The sequence below is a fragment of the Carassius carassius genome, chromosome 41, assembly GCF_963082965.1.
Source record: "Carassius carassius chromosome 41, fCarCar2.1, whole genome shotgun sequence".
Lineage (NCBI taxonomy): Eukaryota > Metazoa > Chordata > Actinopteri > Cypriniformes > Cyprinidae > Carassius > Carassius carassius.
The window spans coordinates 11058244-11076766 of NC_081795.1; the positions used below are offsets into that span (position 1 = coordinate 11058244).

Here is an 18523-nt window from a genome sequence, read left to right on the forward strand (position 1 = left end):
CCACGTCACCTCTGCACACTTTGTGTTTCCATTTGTATTAGAAAATCTGTCTGTGGTTCACAGGAATGTTTCAGGTCCTCTGTATTCTAACAGCCTTTATTCTGTTCCCTCCATTCATACGAAAGTGCAGAATAAGAGCTATAAAAGGCACAGAAAAGAGGCAAATGTTTCTATTTTGAATCCTCCCATAGGTCATTTTGATATATTGTAACCAACAACTGATCAGTTTTATTTGTTTGGTTTTTTAATATTGGTTGAGGGCTGTTTTAATTTGGTTGGCATTACTCGTAATTGTGTGTCGTACCTGTCACAGATTTATTTTTTTTATTTTATCCTAGTTATAAACTGTCCTACTGACTGAATTTAGGGGATATGCAAGTAATACTGATATATGAGAAATACTAGATCGAAATGCAAACTTATTTTCTAAATAATGGAGGTTCAACCTCTGGTCAAACACTGTGCCATCCCACAGCTGCCAAGCACGGTCACTACTGCATTGTCTCCTCTCCTGTTGACAGGCTATGAAGAGTGATGGTTATTTTAGTTCTGATGAACCCGGCCACTCCTATCGCCAACACTACAAAGAAATTAAACGGGGAGCGATAGAGAGGGATTGGTCTACGGGGAAGGGCTACATTTCTTGTAAAGAGCATCAGTATTCATTTGCTGTGGTCGAAATGGCATACTAACGTACTGCATACTGAATTCTTTTTGAAAAGTAGTATGATAGTGTGCCGTTTCACACGCATCCATTGTCCTCTGGCTCAGCATCACCACTATAACTCATGTAACCTGTATCAAAATGTATAGATCGTGTATCATGTTATTAAATGTCTAAAAAGATTATACAAAAAGTTTAAAAATACTGAATAAATGGCTTGGAACTGTATTAAAGTATTCATGAATCAGAGAAAACTAAAGTCTAGAGATGAATGACCTATTTTTTCTGTTCTGTAATTACTGTTGTGTTGATGGAGGAACACTGGTCAGAGGATCCGCTGTAATAAAAGCGAATTTAGTACATCACGTCTGACTTTTTATTTATAGAATTATGTTTACCAGCAGCTGGATGGTTGCAAGCTATTTATGTCAGCTGGGATTATAGATCTAATTTTAAAGAATTTTTCTTTATAATATTGATTTATATTGACAATTTGATGTCTGCTTTTTGCGGTAATGCATCAGTGCATTTTTATCTGGTTTAAGAGGGTTTTTTTCCTAACCCAAACAATCATTTATTTTATTATTATTGTTGTTTATGTATTATAATTGCCCATCTTTTGAAATGTAGTTCTAAAAAAATTTTGACTACAGGTTTGTGTAGCACTTCACAGCAGAAGACAAAAAATACTGAGTTTGAAGCTTTCTACAGTTGCCAAACTGTTCTAAATTCTAAAAAATTTTGGTACATATATTGTAAAGCATTTTATTAATGCATTATTAAGCTCTTTATCAGAAATTATTATAAAAAATACATGTAAATTGGTTGTCCACAAGGAAAAGCACTTAAATTACAAGTTCTCATTTTCCGGGGAAATTTTGAACTTTTATTTATTTATTTTTTTTCACAAATTTAACACTTCCTAGATGTAAATTTGGCAGATGATGTCAAGGAGTCAGAAAGGTGAAAATGATTTGGATCCTTGCGAGCCAAGTGTATCCCCTATGTGTGTGTATCCCCTGAAGACGCATGAACACTAGTCTCGCATAGCCAGACCTTCAGACTGACGGCTGTAGGTCTGGAATCTATGGCAGCATTCAGTGGCTAAATCCCACCTATCAGTCCGTTTGACCAGCATGTCAAACAACCAATCACAGTTTAGTTCAGCGTCACATTTTGGGGCGTGGAAGACGTGTGTGTCGCGTTCTTTAACGTTCCGCCTGGAAACAAAGATATCGTGGCGCCAAACCCCATCACGAAAGAAGAAAGCCCCCATGTTTACAACTTTGACAAACAGCGCTTATCAGGATCAACTAAACACTGTATTTTCAAAAGTATGTGAAATATTTAAAGTTTACGAAATAGAATCTTTAAAATACATCAGAGAGTTTTACACATCGGTCCGTCATTGTGACATTTCCACGCTGCGAAACATGATGATGAACGAAACGAACTGTGATTGGTTGTTCGACATATCGGTCAAATGGCCTCATGGGCGGGCCTTGGCCAATGAAAACTGAAAACTGGCAAGCAAGACTTAACATGGGACAGCATCATGTTCTGCAACATCTAGACAGACCAGGGACTTATGTGAGGATCCTGTTTGTGGACTTAAGCTCAGCCTTTAACACGATCATCCCAAACCTTCTCATGCCCAAACTAACTCAGCTCTCTGTGCCCACCTCCATCTGTCAGTGGATCAATAGCTTCCTGACAGACAGGCAGCAGCTAGTGAGGCTGGGAAAACCCGTATAACCAGCACTGGAGCGACGACTGCACATCTAAAGTTCATTCAGGATGGTGACGAGTCTGCCTACAGACAGGAGGTTAAGGTGCTGGCTGTCTGGTGCAGTCTTATCAACCTGGAGCTCAACATGCTCAAAACTGTGGAGATGATCATGGACCTCAAGTGAGTGAGTGAGTGATGTGACATGCAGCCAAGTATGATGACCCAATTTGTGCTCTTCATTTAACCCATCCAAAGTGCGCACACACCATGAACACACACCCAGATCAGTGACCATTTATGTTGCGGAGCCCTGGGAGAAGTTGGGGGTTCGGTGCCTTGCTCAAGGGCACTTCAGTCATGGTATTGCCGGCCCGAGACTCAAACCCACAACCTTAGGGTTAGGGGTCAAACTCTCTTACCACTAGACCAAGACTTCCCTATAGGAGAAACCCCTTCAGAAACCCCCCTACCCCATCCCCACTCCCACTCACCATCATGAACAGCACTGTAATGACAGTGGAGTCATTCAGGTTCCTGGGCACCACCATCTCTCAGGACCTGAAGTGGGACATTCACACTGACTCCATTGTAAAAAAAAGGCCCAGCAGAGGTTGTACTTCCTTCACCAGCGGAGGAAGTTCAACATGCCACTGGAGTTGCTGAAACAGTTCTACTCCGCCATCATTGAATTCGTCCGCTGCAGTATCTGTCTGGTTCACCTCAGCTACCAAATCTAGCCTCAGAAGACTACAGAGGGTAGTCCGACCTGCTGAGCGACTCATTGGTACAACCCTCTCTTCTCTTCAAGAACTGTACTTCTCCAGAGTGAGCAAAAGGGCTAGTAAAATCACTCTGGACCCTTCACGACCAGCACACTTTCTCTTTGTACTGTTGCCATCTGGTCGACACTTCAGAGCTCTGAGCACTAGAACGACCAGACATAGGAACAGTTTCTTCCCTCAGACAATCCATCTAATGAACACTTGACAATAACTGTGGAACAGACAACACTATTTGTACACACATAGACTTATTTATCTAACACACACAATAAGTCTACACTTCAAATTTGCACATAATTTACCTGTACATATAAAACTGTATTGTAATATACCTGCACATACAATTGTAAATTTGTATATTGTTATTCCTAATTGTTCAATTTTTTTATTATTATTATTATCTATGTTTTGTTGTCACTGTCATTCTGTTGCACTGTGAAAGCTTCTGTTTTTAAAACAAATTCCATGTATGTGTAAATACATACATACCGGGCAATAAAGCTCATTCTGATTCTGATGTTAAGTTTTAAATTTAGCACATTTCGCATCGGCAGAAGAATGCACCGTGCGCAAACTGTTAACGGAACCGAGTGTAACTCAATAGGAATTTCCAACGCTACTTAAATGTGTGTTGTTTATTCATTTAAATTATAACTTAATAGCTCATTGTTTTTCTCAGTGGTCCTTACCGGCCTGTTTAAGCAGAGAGTGGAGAGTATCTTTACTGCCCCCCTCAGCTCTGGCTACAAACCTCAAATAAAGCAAAATCACATTATTTATATTGCTAAACCTGTAACTGAAGATAATTTAATACGCTCTGCACGTGTTGTTTATGACATAATGGAACGCTGGTGTTTCTGTATCACCCGTGTTTCTCAGCGGAAGCTCAGGAGTTTTGTGGGGTTGGCTCAGTCATGTCTGTCTCATTACATCCTCACACCTCACCCCTGGCTCAGCCAACACAGAATGAGTCACGCTGTCAGCATTCACAACAGGAGCTCATGTAACACAGGTCTTTAAATCAGTCTCTGGATGACTGTCTGTTCACAGTAGTTGTGGAAAGAGAAGGCAACCTTTCATATGGATTGATTTAATTGGCTGACTGACATCAAATAAATATAGTTTACATTTAGGGTCAGATTTATTGGGAACATTTTAAAGTTCAGTTAGCTAACATTAAACCATTATAATTTAGTAACAATAAACATTTGATAGATTTTGTTAATCTAGTGTTATTGTTTATACACTTTTGCAATTGTATAAAAATTTAAACTTAAAAAAATACTATTAGTATAACTACTGTTCAAAAGGTTGGGGTTTATTAAAGCATTAATGTTAAAAAATTAAAAATTATGAAAGAAGTCTTGTGCTTACCAAAGCTGCATTTATTTGAAAAAAAAATACATAGAAAATTTTGAAATGTTATAAGTATTTTCTATTTGAATATTTTTTCCTTTTTATATTTATTTTATAATCCTATATATATATATATATATATAAAGCTGAATCTTCAGGAGCCATTACTCTAGTTTTCAGTGTCACATGATCTTCAGAGATCAATATAAAGCTGAATCTTCAGGAGCCATTACTCTAGTTTTCAGTGTCACATGATCTTCAGAGATCAATCTAAAATGCTAATTTGGTGCTCAAGAAACATTTCTTATCAATTTTGAAAACATAATTTTTTGTGTGGAAACTGTAATTTATGCATACAAGTATTAATTACTTTGAATAAATCACTCACCCTTAACCTTTGAATTGTAATGTATGTCAAAATTAGCATTGTTGTATGTATATTAATTAGTTAACAACACCTAATGCATTAACTATAAGTAACAAATTGAGCCAATCTGTAAAATGTTACCAGTTATTTTTATGCATGTAAAAAGCACCAATTCAGACCAATATTTCATTACTGTTATCTTTCTCAAAGCCTTTAGCGGTGGTCTTAGGGTCGCTCACTAGAGAGGTCACGCATCACATTTAGGGTTTGTGAATGGCTGCTTTCCATTTCCTCTAATATTAGTCAAGCTAGTACAAGCCAAAGAGAAAAGTACAGTTTATATTTGACCAAACCAGCACCTGTGGACAAACCAGTGAACACCAGTCAAGAGATGTCCAAAGTGGAGAGATTAAAGGTGAAGAAAGTGCATTACACTGACCAATATTATCAGTCAAGAATGATTTGTAAATATAAATGCTAACGATATCCTTCTATGCTGACATTCTTCTTCAGCTGTAAGTCTCTTAAACACTGCTGCATGGAGACTCTCAGTCTCACTGAGGTACAGAGGACCGGAGGGAGAACCAGGAAGAGCATGATGGTCGTCAAACAATCCCTGGAAGAAGTGGAACTGAAAGATGACGTCAAACCAGATGAACTTAACAATACAGAGAGCGCAAAACTGAACCATATAGACACACTACCACCAAATAATACAAGAGATGGCCTCCTTCTCGGAGCTAACTGTAACACAATCTCTCAGTTCAGCAAAGGACTCTAAGGAACCTGGAGACAAGACAAAGACAATTGAGAAGCAATTTCCACAGAATAATGTGACTGAAAGACATAAATACCAAATAGACAAAAAAAAATAAACATAAGAAAACTATAACAGAAGGTAAGAAATATAGCATTAAGACAGAATGGCGCAGATGTCTGGATCTGAATGAGTGGAGCTTGGACAGTGTGGAGTCCCAGATTCAAAGTTTCCTCATTTAGGAGGGCAGCTTAGGGGCGAGAGGATACCCATACAACGTACAGATGAGGCTGTGTGGGCAGCAGGCGCTCTGGGATTCCTCTAGGTGCTCTTCGCCCTGTCTGTGCTCCATACACGCCTCTATCGCCACTGTCAATCTTCAACTGGCACGATAACCAGCAAGACTATGAGAATGTGGGTGGTAAGAGCACACTACCAAGTTCTTCATGCTGCACAAACCATTTATTCTGTTACTTTCCCAAAGATGTAGACTTATGAGAGGTAACATGTGTGCTCCAGACATCATCCTGTGGAGGATTCTAAGGGTTGGCCGGAGGAAGAGGAAGAGCAGCCAGAGCAGGAGACAGGAATGTGCACTGCGGTCTAACTTCAGCAATGAAGAGAACTCAAACTAATGGACAAGACTGGTGAACACTAGAAATCTTACAAACTCTGTTGGAATATCTGGACAATCTGGTGGCGCTCATGCAGTAATTGGCCCTTTTTATGAAGCTAAGGATAACTTTTGTCCACAATATTTCAAAAAGACCATTTCTCTCTGGTACTTCAATTTCGTGACAATTCAGTGATAAAGGTTAATCATTTTATTTCAGTTATCCTCCATTAAGTTTGGACTTTTACACATTGTGTATCTTGAGTGTTGTGTTGTCTATTATTGTTGTTAACATACTGGTAAATAAAAGTTCGCGAAATGGAAATGAAATTTCCATGGTGGGGAAGTCGTGGCCTAATGGTTAGAGAGTCGGACTCCCAATCGAAAGGTTGTGAGTTCGAGTCCTGGGCTGGCAGGAATTGTGGGTGGGGGGAGTGCATGTACAGTTCTCTCTCCACCTTCAATACCACGACTTAGGTACCCTTGAGCAAGGCATCGAACCCCCAACTGCTCCCCGGGCGCCGCAGCATAAATGGCTGCCCACTGCTCCGGGTGTGTGCTCACAGTGTGTGTGTGTGTGTGTGTTCACTGCTCTGTGTGTGTGCATTTCGGATGGGTTAAATGCAGAGCACAAATTCTGAGTATGGGTCACCATACTTGGCTGAATGTCACTTCACTTTTTTTTTCACTTTAAATGGAAGACGTGTAAGTCTAACAGAAAAGAAACAATGTTGGGCAGGGACTTGATTCTTTCCATCAGTTGTTCATTAGACTTTGCTATGTGGGTATTGCGTTCAAAAGGGAAGGCAGAAAGACATATTTTTCCAGAAAGAGCACTGTCATTTTCAGCAGAAGGACTAGTTCGACATTTAAAAAAAAAATAAACATATGTAAAGATGACTTTGATTGAATGTGGAATGTTTTAGTCACAATACAGCATTAGTTTCCTGCTTAGATATTACTTTTTCTGATGTTAGGCTTTTAAAATGCTGTCATTATTTACTCAGAAAAATAGGCATTTTTTGAAGAATGTTGGAATCTAGTCAGTTTTAGTGACCGTTGACTTCCATTTCAAAGAGACATTTCTAAAAATATCTTATTTTATGTTCCACAGAAGAAAGTCATAGAGTTTTGCAATGACATAAGGGTGTTTTTGGGTGAACTATCTCTTTAACTGGGTCAGAAGGCTTTTGTGATGTTTGGATGCGTTTCTGACTCTATAGCCCCGTCTGTTGGTGAGAAGGCCAATGGTTTATGTGTCACATGACTTGACACAAAGATGGCGTACAGAGCTCTCTAGTCCCACTGGCACTCTCTGAATAGTTTAAATTATGTAACTGCGCTGCAAGTTGAGCAAATGCTTTTTCATCCAGGAGTGTGTAGCATACTAATTGTATTGGTAAGATCCATACCAAAATGGGAAAAGTGGAAAAGCAAATAAAGACATTCATTTAAATCCTGTTTTGGTTACATAATTTGGTAATAACCTTGATTCTCAGATCAAGACCACTCACAGTGAACACAGACTTCATCGTATGTCCTCTTCACCTCTCTATATATTTGATCTCCTAGCGGTTCTTATGAATCCTAAAACAATGCAATTACTGTTCAACAGAATTAACCACATGATTGCCTCAATGATAACCAGGGTTGTCTTTTGCAAGTGTGAGCGGTTGGGAGTTGTGTAATGAAGTCATTTGAAAGCAAAAAAAGAAATGTAATGCAATCTGTGGATTATTGGCTTTCGGCTTTGTATTGTGAAACCATAGCAGAAAATAAGAGATGCCACAGAGACATTTTAAGCGAGCTATAAGCTATATATAATAATATAGGACTACACTTGGTACTAAAAAGTTCTCTTTTTACTTCAGGGTTTCACCTGTACTTTATGTGGTAGCTGCACATGAGTTTGGCCATGCACTTGGTTTGAAACACTCACAAAACCCAGAGTCGGTGATGTAGCCAACATACAAGGATAGAAAAACACAGTCTGTTCTCCAGAGAACATATCATGAACATCAACACACTCTTTGGTGAAACAAATCATGTTTCACAGTCTATAACTGTGAAATTGTATATTGTAGGAACAGAGGCAGTGTTCATTTTGCTCATTTATATGAGAGATCACATGTCTGTTTTTTTTTCTGTCCAACAAGGCCAAGGGACAAAAGGCCCTATCCATCTCCGAGATTCAGCTGGAGCTATCCCAGCAACCCCTGGTACAGTGGTTCATATTTCCCTGTGTCATTCAATGACACATGTAATCCCGATCTGACTTTTGATGCTGTAACTACTGTAGAAGCTATTTTTCAATCCATTCGAAAGCAAAAAGGAGAGAACAGAACAGGAGCTTGAGTATTTAAACTCATCTTCTGTCTGTGTGATTTTTGTACATAATCGCAAGAAACGTTATTTTTCATAGTTGCAACTTTAGATCTCAGTTGAGTTTTTCTCATAATTGCAACTTTATAATTTTGATTTTATATTTTAGTTTCTTATAATTACAACTTTATATCTGACAATTGTGCCTTTATATCTTCTAATTGTGACTATGTAAATTTATCAGTAACTTTATCTATCACAATTACAAGTATTTCATACAACCATGACTTCATTTCACAAAATTACCTTTTAATTTTTCTTTTCCTCATGGAAATTGATTTTCATAATGCCATAATATTGAAGTGTGATAATATAAAATATCTAACTTTGCATAACTTATTAAAACTCTCGGATGGCATAATGTATTTAATAATACAACAGGACGCCTTCATCTCTTTTGCAGATCAAAGGCACTTATCTTCAGACATCTGAAAAGAAGTTTGCTACACATTATGAACACCAATGCTTGATTTTGGCTGCTAAGAGTTGAAAAATGAGAAGAACTGTTCACAAAAAATACAGGAAGAAAATGTGTGAATGACTACTGTATCTCATAGCATAAAGAAGTTTAGTTGTAGGGCATCAAGGGTTATTTGAATCTTTCATGTGTTTACATAATCGTCAGTGAATGAATACATTTACATTATAGACATATATTCAGTATCTTTGAAAACCATCACTTCATATTTGTGCTTGCATTATAATGCTTTAAAAATGAAATGCACTTACAAAAACATGCTTTTAAAATCATTTTGAACATTATTAATAAACTGTAGTCTACTGAATAACGTACAGTTCAAAATAAAGATTTCAAGTTTTTCAAGAAATTTTCAAGAAAAAAAACCCCACTTGGTTCCCCAAAGAAAAAAAAAGAATCTATATATAAGAGTGTATGTGAGATTATTAGCAAAACAATTCTTATTTCCACTTCACTTTCAGTTCATGGGTGTCTAAAGTATTATGCTGCCATTTCATTTTTTATTTACATTTCAATTTATACTAAAACTGAACTACATTGAGGAAAATACATTAATGCAGTGCTAACCTGGAAGTCATGAGAGAAATGGGCAAATGGAACAACTAATGTAAAAGCACTAAGACATGGCGTGATTGGCATCTCTGATATATGATCTGATCTGGCTTGTTGACCTACATAGTTTGGATTAGCTATCAAATAATAAGCTTATATGAGTACAGAGAATGTTAAACTGCTAAGAAAATGATTTATTGTTGCCTCCAGGGCTTACAGGACCTTGCTTACCCTGATTTCATCCCCATTTTACCTCACAACCCACAATACATATCATACATAAGTGCATTGAATTGGTTCACCAAAACATGTTGAGTAACAGTATATAAGATCATTTGTTTATTTATTTGATTACAAATACAGTAAAAACAGTAACATGGGGAAATAATATTAAAATTTAAAATAACTTTTGTATTTTGTAAATGTAATTTATTCCTGTGGTGGCAAAGCTGAATTTCAGTCTTCACTGTCAGATGATCCTTTAGAAATCATGCTGATTTGCTGCTCAAAACACATTATTATCAAAGGAAATTTATAGTGGTTTAGTCAAGCTTGGCATATGCAATTGCTGCCGGTCTATTCCAAATAAATATGCCATAGTTGGACAGTAACACAGAATCATTTTAAAAAAGATTCAATCAAATATTGATTTATTAAAATACATCATATAATAAACCATCTAAAGGACAAAAAACAACGTTTAACTTATATCCATACTGTAAAGGAAGAATACCACCTAGAGGCTGTACAAATGAAATCATCTCTCTTGAAAATATTCACAGAAATGTAGTCACATGGTGCAGTTAATGTAAGTCCATAAAAATGACAATGAGCTAAATAACAGCTGTTGCAAAGGAGCAGCTCAACTGACAATCTTTCACATATGTAGTCAAAAATGACAGTTTAGTCTTAAATTATTTTCTTGTTTGTTTTGAAGAGTGCTTAATCTAGGCCTGTATAAGAACATCTTTACTGTACAAATAAGATTATTAGGCTAATATGGTGTGTATGTACAATATCTCACATTCTGGATGTTAAAAAAAAGCAGCTATTCAGAACAGATCTGTTTTATCACTCTCAGTATCACACATGGCTTGTTATGTCCCTGAAATGGTGGCAAGCGGCACGGCTCGTCCCCAGCGTCATTACTCATCATAGTGCAGGGATGACAGGAATTTATCTACATCCAAGTCTTCAGGAAAGGAGTCCAGCAGCTTCTTCTGTTTCTGAAAAATCAAAAGGAATTCAGCCGAACAATGTCAACATATCAGATGACGCATGCTGAGGTACACAGATAGGGAAAAATGAGTCAGACTTCTCTAATTGGGCTACCGTCAGCTAACCTGCTGTCTACTGTTATCTACCCAGAACACATACTAAATTAATGGTATAAATACATTGGAATAAATAACTGGTCTTGAGAAGCTTCTTTTTTGTGGCAATTGCATTAAGCCACTTGCACAAGTGACATGATTCAGATTTGAGCATATTTATAAATATAAATATATATATATAAATATATATATATATATATATATATGTGTGTTTGTATGCACTGTGCATATTTATTATGTATATATAAATACACACACACATATACCTGTATTTATTTAAAAATAGGTCACTAGGTTAAGGTGTGGTCAATCTTTACTGTTAAAATAACCAATAAAATCTCAGCTCACCTTTGATTTCTTTTTATTGCTCGAGGAGCTGGAAAGCAGTAGCTCTTTCTTTGCAGGAGGGCTCAGTTCAATTTGTTTTCGTTTCTTTCCTTTAGAAGTGGCAGATTTCCCATCACTGACCTCCTCTTGACGCAGACTGTCTTTTAGAGGACCTCCCGTCCTGGCGGCGCGTGACAGGATCATGAGAGTGTGGGCTGCCATGTTGATGCTGTTCTCACTCCCTGCTTCGCTGGCAGGACTGCAGGAGGGGATATCGGGGGTGGCGGGAATGGGGAGAAGCCTCGGCGTGCTTTCACCCTCCCTCCTGAGCCTCTGTCGGGACGGGGTTCTCGATCCATCCGTCAGCTCGTCCTGTGCACGTCCTGGTCCAGGTGTTCTTGGGAGCGGGAGGTCTGGACATCCAGCCAACTGTCTCTTTGGTGGAGTGGCCACAGGAGCCTGGCCTTGTATGTCCTGCAGCATCTCAACAGCCTGTTTAGTTAGAGGGCTCGTCTTGCATAAAATTTTACTGGAACTGCTTGATTTAGCTGTAGAAGGTGCTAGATCCTCAGCAGGGCGTGCGGATGTCTGACAGCTCTCCAGCTCATTTTCTTTATTTGCAGTGACGCCTGGAGAGTTCTGTAAGGAAGTCTTTTCTGAGGATCTTTCTGCTGGTTTTAACTCCTCCTTTTCAGGGGCTTCTTGTGAGTCTTCCTTTGTGTTGCCTGCTGGTTTCTGCTTTGGCCCTTGAGCCGGTGATTTTGAAACAACGCCGCCATCTTCTTTCTGTGATGCTTGTGATTTTTTCAGTGATTCTGGTCTAATGACAGCCTCTGGCTCTATGGCAGCTTTGTTGGAAGACTTGGTACTTGATACAACTATTATATCTAGTCCCTTTTCATTCACTTTGCTTTTTGGGGCTTCTTTTTGTTGGTGAAATATGGTGACTTTTTCAGAGTCCTTTATAACCGGTTTGGGATTTATTTCTGGCAACCTAACTGTTTCTATTCTTCTCTTGCAAGGGTCAGAAACTAAAGGCTGTTTCGGTTCAGTCTGTGTGTTTTCTTTCTGAACCTGCTGAGCAGAGGAGGAAGTGACAGCAGAGGATGTGAGTGTGCTTGTCTGTAAAGAATTCTGGCCTGCTGCAGTGGTTTCAGGTGTGACGTCAAAGCAAAGTATCCGCCGATGGCTAGGGCTTGTTGCACTTGCGCTCTTTTGTTGCTCAGAGGCCTGGGGAAGCACTTTACCAGAACCAGACGTGCTAGTTTTGCCTGAAAATCAGTAAACAAATCATTATAGGGACGTATAATCCACAAACATGCGTTACAAAAACCTTTAACCTGTTAATTAATTTCAACTCATGCTAAAGGAATCTAATCTAATGCTAATTTAGGAGTCTAGTCCAAACTTAAATGACATTTTGAAAAAAGAAAGTCATAATTTAAAGTCTGACTCTATAACCATTAGGTCACGACTAACCCCAAATGTATATAAAAAGGTAATTCTAATACAATTACCCTGATATATATATATATATATATATATATAAATATATTTTATATATAAATACTGTATGTAACACATGGCTTATATTTGTCTGTGTGTGTGTATACATTTAAGTACAACAAATATATCAAGTATATAAATTAATTGTGAAAACATCTGTGCTGCAGAATAAGTTATATAATAAAGATATAATTACATAAATTAAATAAAAAAACATGTAAATGAAAAATGTCTTACCCATGTCAGTGTTTTCCTTGGGTGCCAATTTCTGTTGAGAAATAACTTTTGCAGGCTGCCTTACAGTTGCTGAACATGGCAAAGTCAACATCTGTACAGAGAGAGAGAAAAAAAAGGAGTAGTAATCATATATTGATTAAAAGTATTAATCTGTCAAAAGACTTCGACAAAACCTGTATGCTTCAAAGTTACTAACCTGATTGGGAAGGACTGTGAGTTTTCCAGTATTCTGCCCCATCACAGACACTGGAAGCATCACATTTTGTAACATGGGTTGAACTGGGGAGGATATAATAAATGTGGAGCCTAAAAAAAATGATTGGAATTTCAAACACGAAGCCTTAAGTCTGCAAACATAGAAATATGTAAACCAAATATAAGTATAAAGTGTCTTATATAAACACACTAACTCTACACTCACCTGGTGAATAGGTCTGAGAGACATTTGCTCCCATGGACACCACAGTCCTCTGGCGAGGTGGAGTCGTTACCACATGCGGTATTGAAGACACGGCCCCTTGAGGCACATTACTTGGAAACAGCACAACATTTGACCGCTGCTCAGCAGTACCCGGTTCGGTTACAACAAAATAGCTGCTTGAAGGCCCAAAGGTAGGATGAGCTTGCAACAGCTGAATGAAGCCGGTTTCCTGACCTGCTGGACGTCCCAGCGCAGGCTGTCCGCTACTTTGTGCACTCCTTGTAGGTGTTCTGAATGATCCAACACCCTCCGTCCCCTGTAAGCAGCTCACGGCCTGAGCAGTTTCCTCTGCTGTTATGACTGCAGAGGTTGCAGGCAAAGTCTTGGCAGGTGATTTAGCAGGGGAAGACAGGAAGATGGTGGGGATATTGTCACTGGTGATGCTGGAAACTGCCTGGTTCAGTGCCGCATCAGTTGAGACCTCATCCTGCTCATCACTGATGATGATTTTCAGAGACACGATCTTATTGGGATCAGGCTCCCTGGCCGGAGCATCAGAAATGCTCGGCGTAGTGGCAATAGATGAAGCACCTGATGCAGGGAGATTGCTTCTGACAGTGTTGGACTGAGTTTGAATGAAGGAAGGAGTTAAAGGCGTCTTGTTTGAAGGGGGCGGAGAAGCCATTTTGGTGGATGTGTCAGGTCGAGGTAAGCAAAGTGAGGGCACAGCCTCACTTTGAATGGATAAAGAGGTTCCTATATCCTCATTCTGTCCTGGTTCATTCACAGATGCATTATTTGAGGTTTCAGTAGTGTATGTAGTTTGCGATGTCGAAATGGGAACTTGACTACTTTTATTTTCATGTAATGTTTCGTTTGCATGCAAGCTCTCCAGAGGAACTAGCTGAATATGTACGCTCTCAGAGGTTTCATTTTCTGGTTCATCTATCTCCATGCCAACTCCTTCCTCTGTCAACGAAGAGCTTGATACAGTTTGGTCAGGTGGACGTGAATCCGCTTTATCGTTCAACCTTAGAGAAGTTGAAGTGGCACCTCTGGATTGTTTATTACTGGATGAAACTCTAGTCCTGACTAGCCCTCTTTTGGAGGTTGTGGATCCTCGTCCAGTTTGTTTAGTTACAATACGTGGCTGTGGAGCTGTGGAAGCAGACTTTGTTGCATTACAAAGGCTGGAAGATTTCTTTATGCTTTTTGACTCAGACTGGGTGCTTATATTTGGTGCACCACTTTCTCCTCCTGATGTGGAATCCTCCTGTCCGGTGGCTTAAAATAATGAATAAAATCATACAACAGTTGATATATCGTCTAGTTTGGGGTGAATAAGGCTTTTAAAAGATCATATCTGTATTAAGCAAGGATGAAATAAACTGATCAAGAGTGGCAATGAATACATTTAAAATGTTACAAAAGTTTTCTATTTCAAATGAAAACTGTTCTTTTGAACTTTCTATGCATTAAAGAATTTTGAAACAAATGTAAAACACAGTCAACAGTATAAACATTGTTTTCAACATTGAGAATAATAAGAAATGTTTCTTGAGCATCAAATCCACATATTACAATGATTTCTGATGGAAATAATAATTTCTAACAAATATTTTTATACATTTTTAATACATTTTAAAATATATTATAATAGAATATAGGCTATTTTAAATTGTAAAAGTATTTCATAGTATTATTGTGTTACTGTTTTTTTATCAAATAAATGCAGCTATGCAGATCATAGGAAAGTTCTTTAAAAACCAAAATTTTTAACTATAGTGCATATAATAAAATGTATACACAGGAAAATCCCTGTGCTGCTTTATGACATCAAACCGATCCATCCTACCTGTTTCAGAGGCGCTGTCCACATGCCCAGTCTCATCACTCTCTTGTGCACTAGTACTGAAGCTCCCATCAGCCTGCTCACTGCATTCAGCCGTTTTACCTTTCCCTTCAAATGAGATGAAAGGTTATCAGTGAGACATATTTAAAAAAAAAAAAAAAAAAAAAGAATCACTTTTATAACAGAAATAGATTTTCTGATTAATCAATTGCTCAAACCTACCACAGTCGAAGAGGTCAAACAGTGCCTGAAATGCTGGGTCTGACTCTGTCTGTGCCAATATGTCTTGGATTGCATCATCTGTCATATGAATTTCCCCCTAGAACATTTTTTTTTGCAGGTTAAGGCCTGATATGGCTGTCAACATAAAAAAAGAAAATAGTAAAAGATGTGCATTCAGACACCTGTAGGCCCAGGATTTCATCAATGGACTGCTCTTGTTCCACAGCACTGCAGGCAGCTTTTGATGTCTGAGGACTATTATCACTGTTAAAGTCATAAAACAACGTGTTTAGTAAGATCTCAATGTTATTTTTGTGTTATTTGATGTTGTTTCTTGCCCATATTTTAGCATTTACCTCGCCAAGATTTTGTTGATGTTTTCAGCAAGTTTTTCTTGCAAGGATCTATCATTGAGAATTTTTTCTCTGGCATTTTCTATAACTATGTGCTGTTAAAAAATAAAAGTAAACATATGATCTTCAATTACGCAAAAGTAAATAGAAACTTTTTAAACATTAAAAATTAAACATGAATGAATCAGTCTCACGGATAAGTTCTCTGTCACAGTTTCTTCATTTTGAGATTCCACAACGAGTGTGCTGGACACTAAGGTGGCCCTGTTGGTCCCGCTGGCACACAACTGACCACCTCCTCTCCGCCTCGGCGAGTCACTGCAGCAGAAAACAGAGGTTCACTTTAAAAATAAATTATTGTTACAGATTGATCTGGAAAAGGCAGAAAGAGCGAAGCCGTAACATACTTCTGGTGTTATCACCACTTTCAGCTTACCATTTCCTGCGGGCTGGAGACAAAGGACCTGGATTCAGTCTATTATCAGGGACCAGTATCTGCAATGGTGACTCTTCTATAAAGATGTAAGATGGCAAAATGTAAAGGGTGTACTTACAAATCTCAATCAAATGTGTGATTTAAACATGTTTTTCAGGACTCACCTGGCTGACTAAGGCAGAGAGTGGAAGGTCTGGTATGCTGGGAAGTGTAAGACACTGGGGTGGAATGTCCCAGCATGCCTTGAGGGGTGGAGAAAGTGCTGGGGACACACTGGAGTGCTGGAGTCAGGGGCGGGTGCCCAGTGATGGGAGACTGTGATGCCAACAAGGGTCTCTGCTGACGTCTCATATTTTGAATGCCATTCATAGTGCGAACTTAAAGACAGAAAAAAAGAAATGAATAAATTACACTACTGTTCAAATATTTTATGTTCTGTATGTTTTTTTTTAAATAAATTAATAATTTTATTCAGCAAGGATGCATTAAAATTTATCAAAAGTGACAGTGACAGTTCTAATGATACAAAAGTTTTCTTTTTCAAATATATTCTCTAATTCTAAACTTTCTATTCATCAAAGAATAAAAAACATGGTTTCTACATACAAAAAAAAATCAATCAAAAATAAATCTAGCATTGCAATCACAATAAAAAAAAGACAAAAGTTCATTTTAAATTGTATATTTCTTTTTTTTCTTTATCAAATAAATGCAGCCATGGTGACAATGAACATTAGTCTTACTGACCCTAATCTTTTGAACAGTATTGTATGTGAATTGTGCATGTACTTATTTTTACATTTCATGCCATATACATTATATCTGTGCTATATATCTGTTACATTTGGTTAATTTCAATAATTCAAATCAGAACTCACGTCGCTGATTCAGTTGCACTGCAGGAGAATTCTGCAGAGACCTGTGGACAATACAGGAATATTTTAAAAAGGAGATAGTACATTTAAAAAGAAAAAAAAAAAGTTTAGTGTGACAATGAAAACAAATACTCATTCACTTGATTTGGTTCAGTGTGAAGTCAAGCTTTTTCCATAATGATGTCATGACAGCTGGGATTTGAGTTTCTTGACTTGTTTCTGCAGAAAAAAACGAAAGAAACCTGTTAAAGCGGAAACAGATTCACTGTGTATCTCACAACATTTTATTGACTTTTAAGGGCTCTCACCTTTTGCTTTAATAGCAACGTATTCATTCAAAATCGTGATCAGGTTTTTTCCAAAAAGAGACTGGAAAAGAGGAATAACCAACAATAGCAAAATTGGTATTTAGTAAACTGATCTTCTTAACACACTCCAGTAATGTATTGATGTTTACCACCGTGTTATCAATCATGAACTCGACACATACAAACACACAGGCAGGGATGAGCCCGTCCCCTGAGCTGTGCTCCGCATACTCCTTCAGGTTTGGACTCTCATAGATGAAGGCTCGGCTTGTAGCAGTGAGCCCTTCTTGCTGCAGGTAGCCTAAAAGTTATTCACATTTAAATATCTTCATTTGAGAACAGGAGAATAACGTAATCAGCCAATTCTGTTATCGATCATCTCAGCAGTTTGACACATCACAGCCTCGCACTGCCTGAGCTCACAACGACACGATTTTCTGGCATTTTCAGTTTCGTAATGGTCTAAATATTTACAACTACCCAGAAGTTCTGGAGACAAACCACATAATCAGAAATACTGTGATTAGGAAGCGAGTATTAGCTCGCTAGCTTCTCCTAGAGAGTACAGAACAAGAGAGACCTTACCCAGCACAAGTCTGGCGACATCAGACGGGAGCAACATATTTAGACGTTATCTTGTGTCACCAAATCGTCCGCATCCGAAACAAGTTTATTAAAGTTTAATTTAGTCCATAATGTGATTATAAGGTGTAAATATTGCTGGTTGTTTAACCCTCTCATCCATCCCGACTACGAAAAGGCGCGGAAATTCGCCTCCTCTGACCCGGATATTGTTTGTGTACTATTCTCGAGGAAACAAAGGGAAATGTAGTTTATTTTTTTATTCTTTTTTTATTGTTGTTATTATTGAACTGACTGAACTGAAAAGAGCAAGCGAGAAAGAGAGAATATATATAATACATATATACATACATACACACACACACGCACATATATATATATATAAGTGTG

At 38.0% G+C, this 18523-nt stretch overlaps 1 protein-coding gene and 1 pseudogene across 2 annotated transcripts; one reads left to right on the plus strand and one right to left on the minus strand.

Annotated features, from left to right (window-relative positions):
- The first annotated feature begins 433 nt into the window (after positions 1-433).
- On the plus strand, positions 434-5679 carry LOC132123054 (uncharacterized; annotated as a pseudogene).
- Positions 5680-10525: 4846 nt separating this feature from the next.
- On the minus strand, positions 10526-18353 carry LOC132122700 (protein NPAT-like). Of its 2 annotated transcripts, none has more exons than XM_059533038.1 (17): positions 18137-18353; positions 17734-17852; positions 17552-17612; positions 17384-17462; positions 17247-17287; positions 16533-16745; positions 16369-16444; positions 16127-16250; positions 15936-16027; positions 15762-15843; positions 15580-15676; positions 15361-15465; positions 13506-14789; positions 13281-13390; positions 13085-13175; positions 11363-12612; positions 10526-10906 (listed from the first exon to the last, which is right to left on the minus strand). In XM_059533038.1, exons 1-17 carry the CDS (start codon positions 18171-18173, stop codon positions 10826-10828), a joined length of 3942 nt encoding a protein of 1313 aa, XP_059389021.1. In that variant the 5' UTR covers positions 18174-18353; the 3' UTR covers positions 10526-10825. The 2 variants fall into 2 exon arrangements, with proteins under 2 accessions (XP_059389021.1, XP_059389019.1); XM_059533036.1 differs by having other exon boundaries at positions 17701-17852.
- Between the last annotated feature and the right edge of the window lie 170 nt (positions 18354-18523).

Coding starts and splice junctions, on each gene's coding strand:
- LOC132122700 (XM_059533036.1), bottom strand. CDS start 18,173: ATGTTGCTCCCGTCTGATGTCGCCAGACTTGTGCTGG. Junction 17,613..17,700: donor TCATGATTGATAACACGGTG/GTAAACATCAAT, acceptor CCTCTTTTCCAG/TCTCTTTTTGGAAAAAACCT. Junction 15,844..15,935: donor ATCAACAAAATCTTGGCGAG/GTAAATGCTAAA, acceptor TGACTTTAACAG/TGATAATAGTCCTCAGACAT.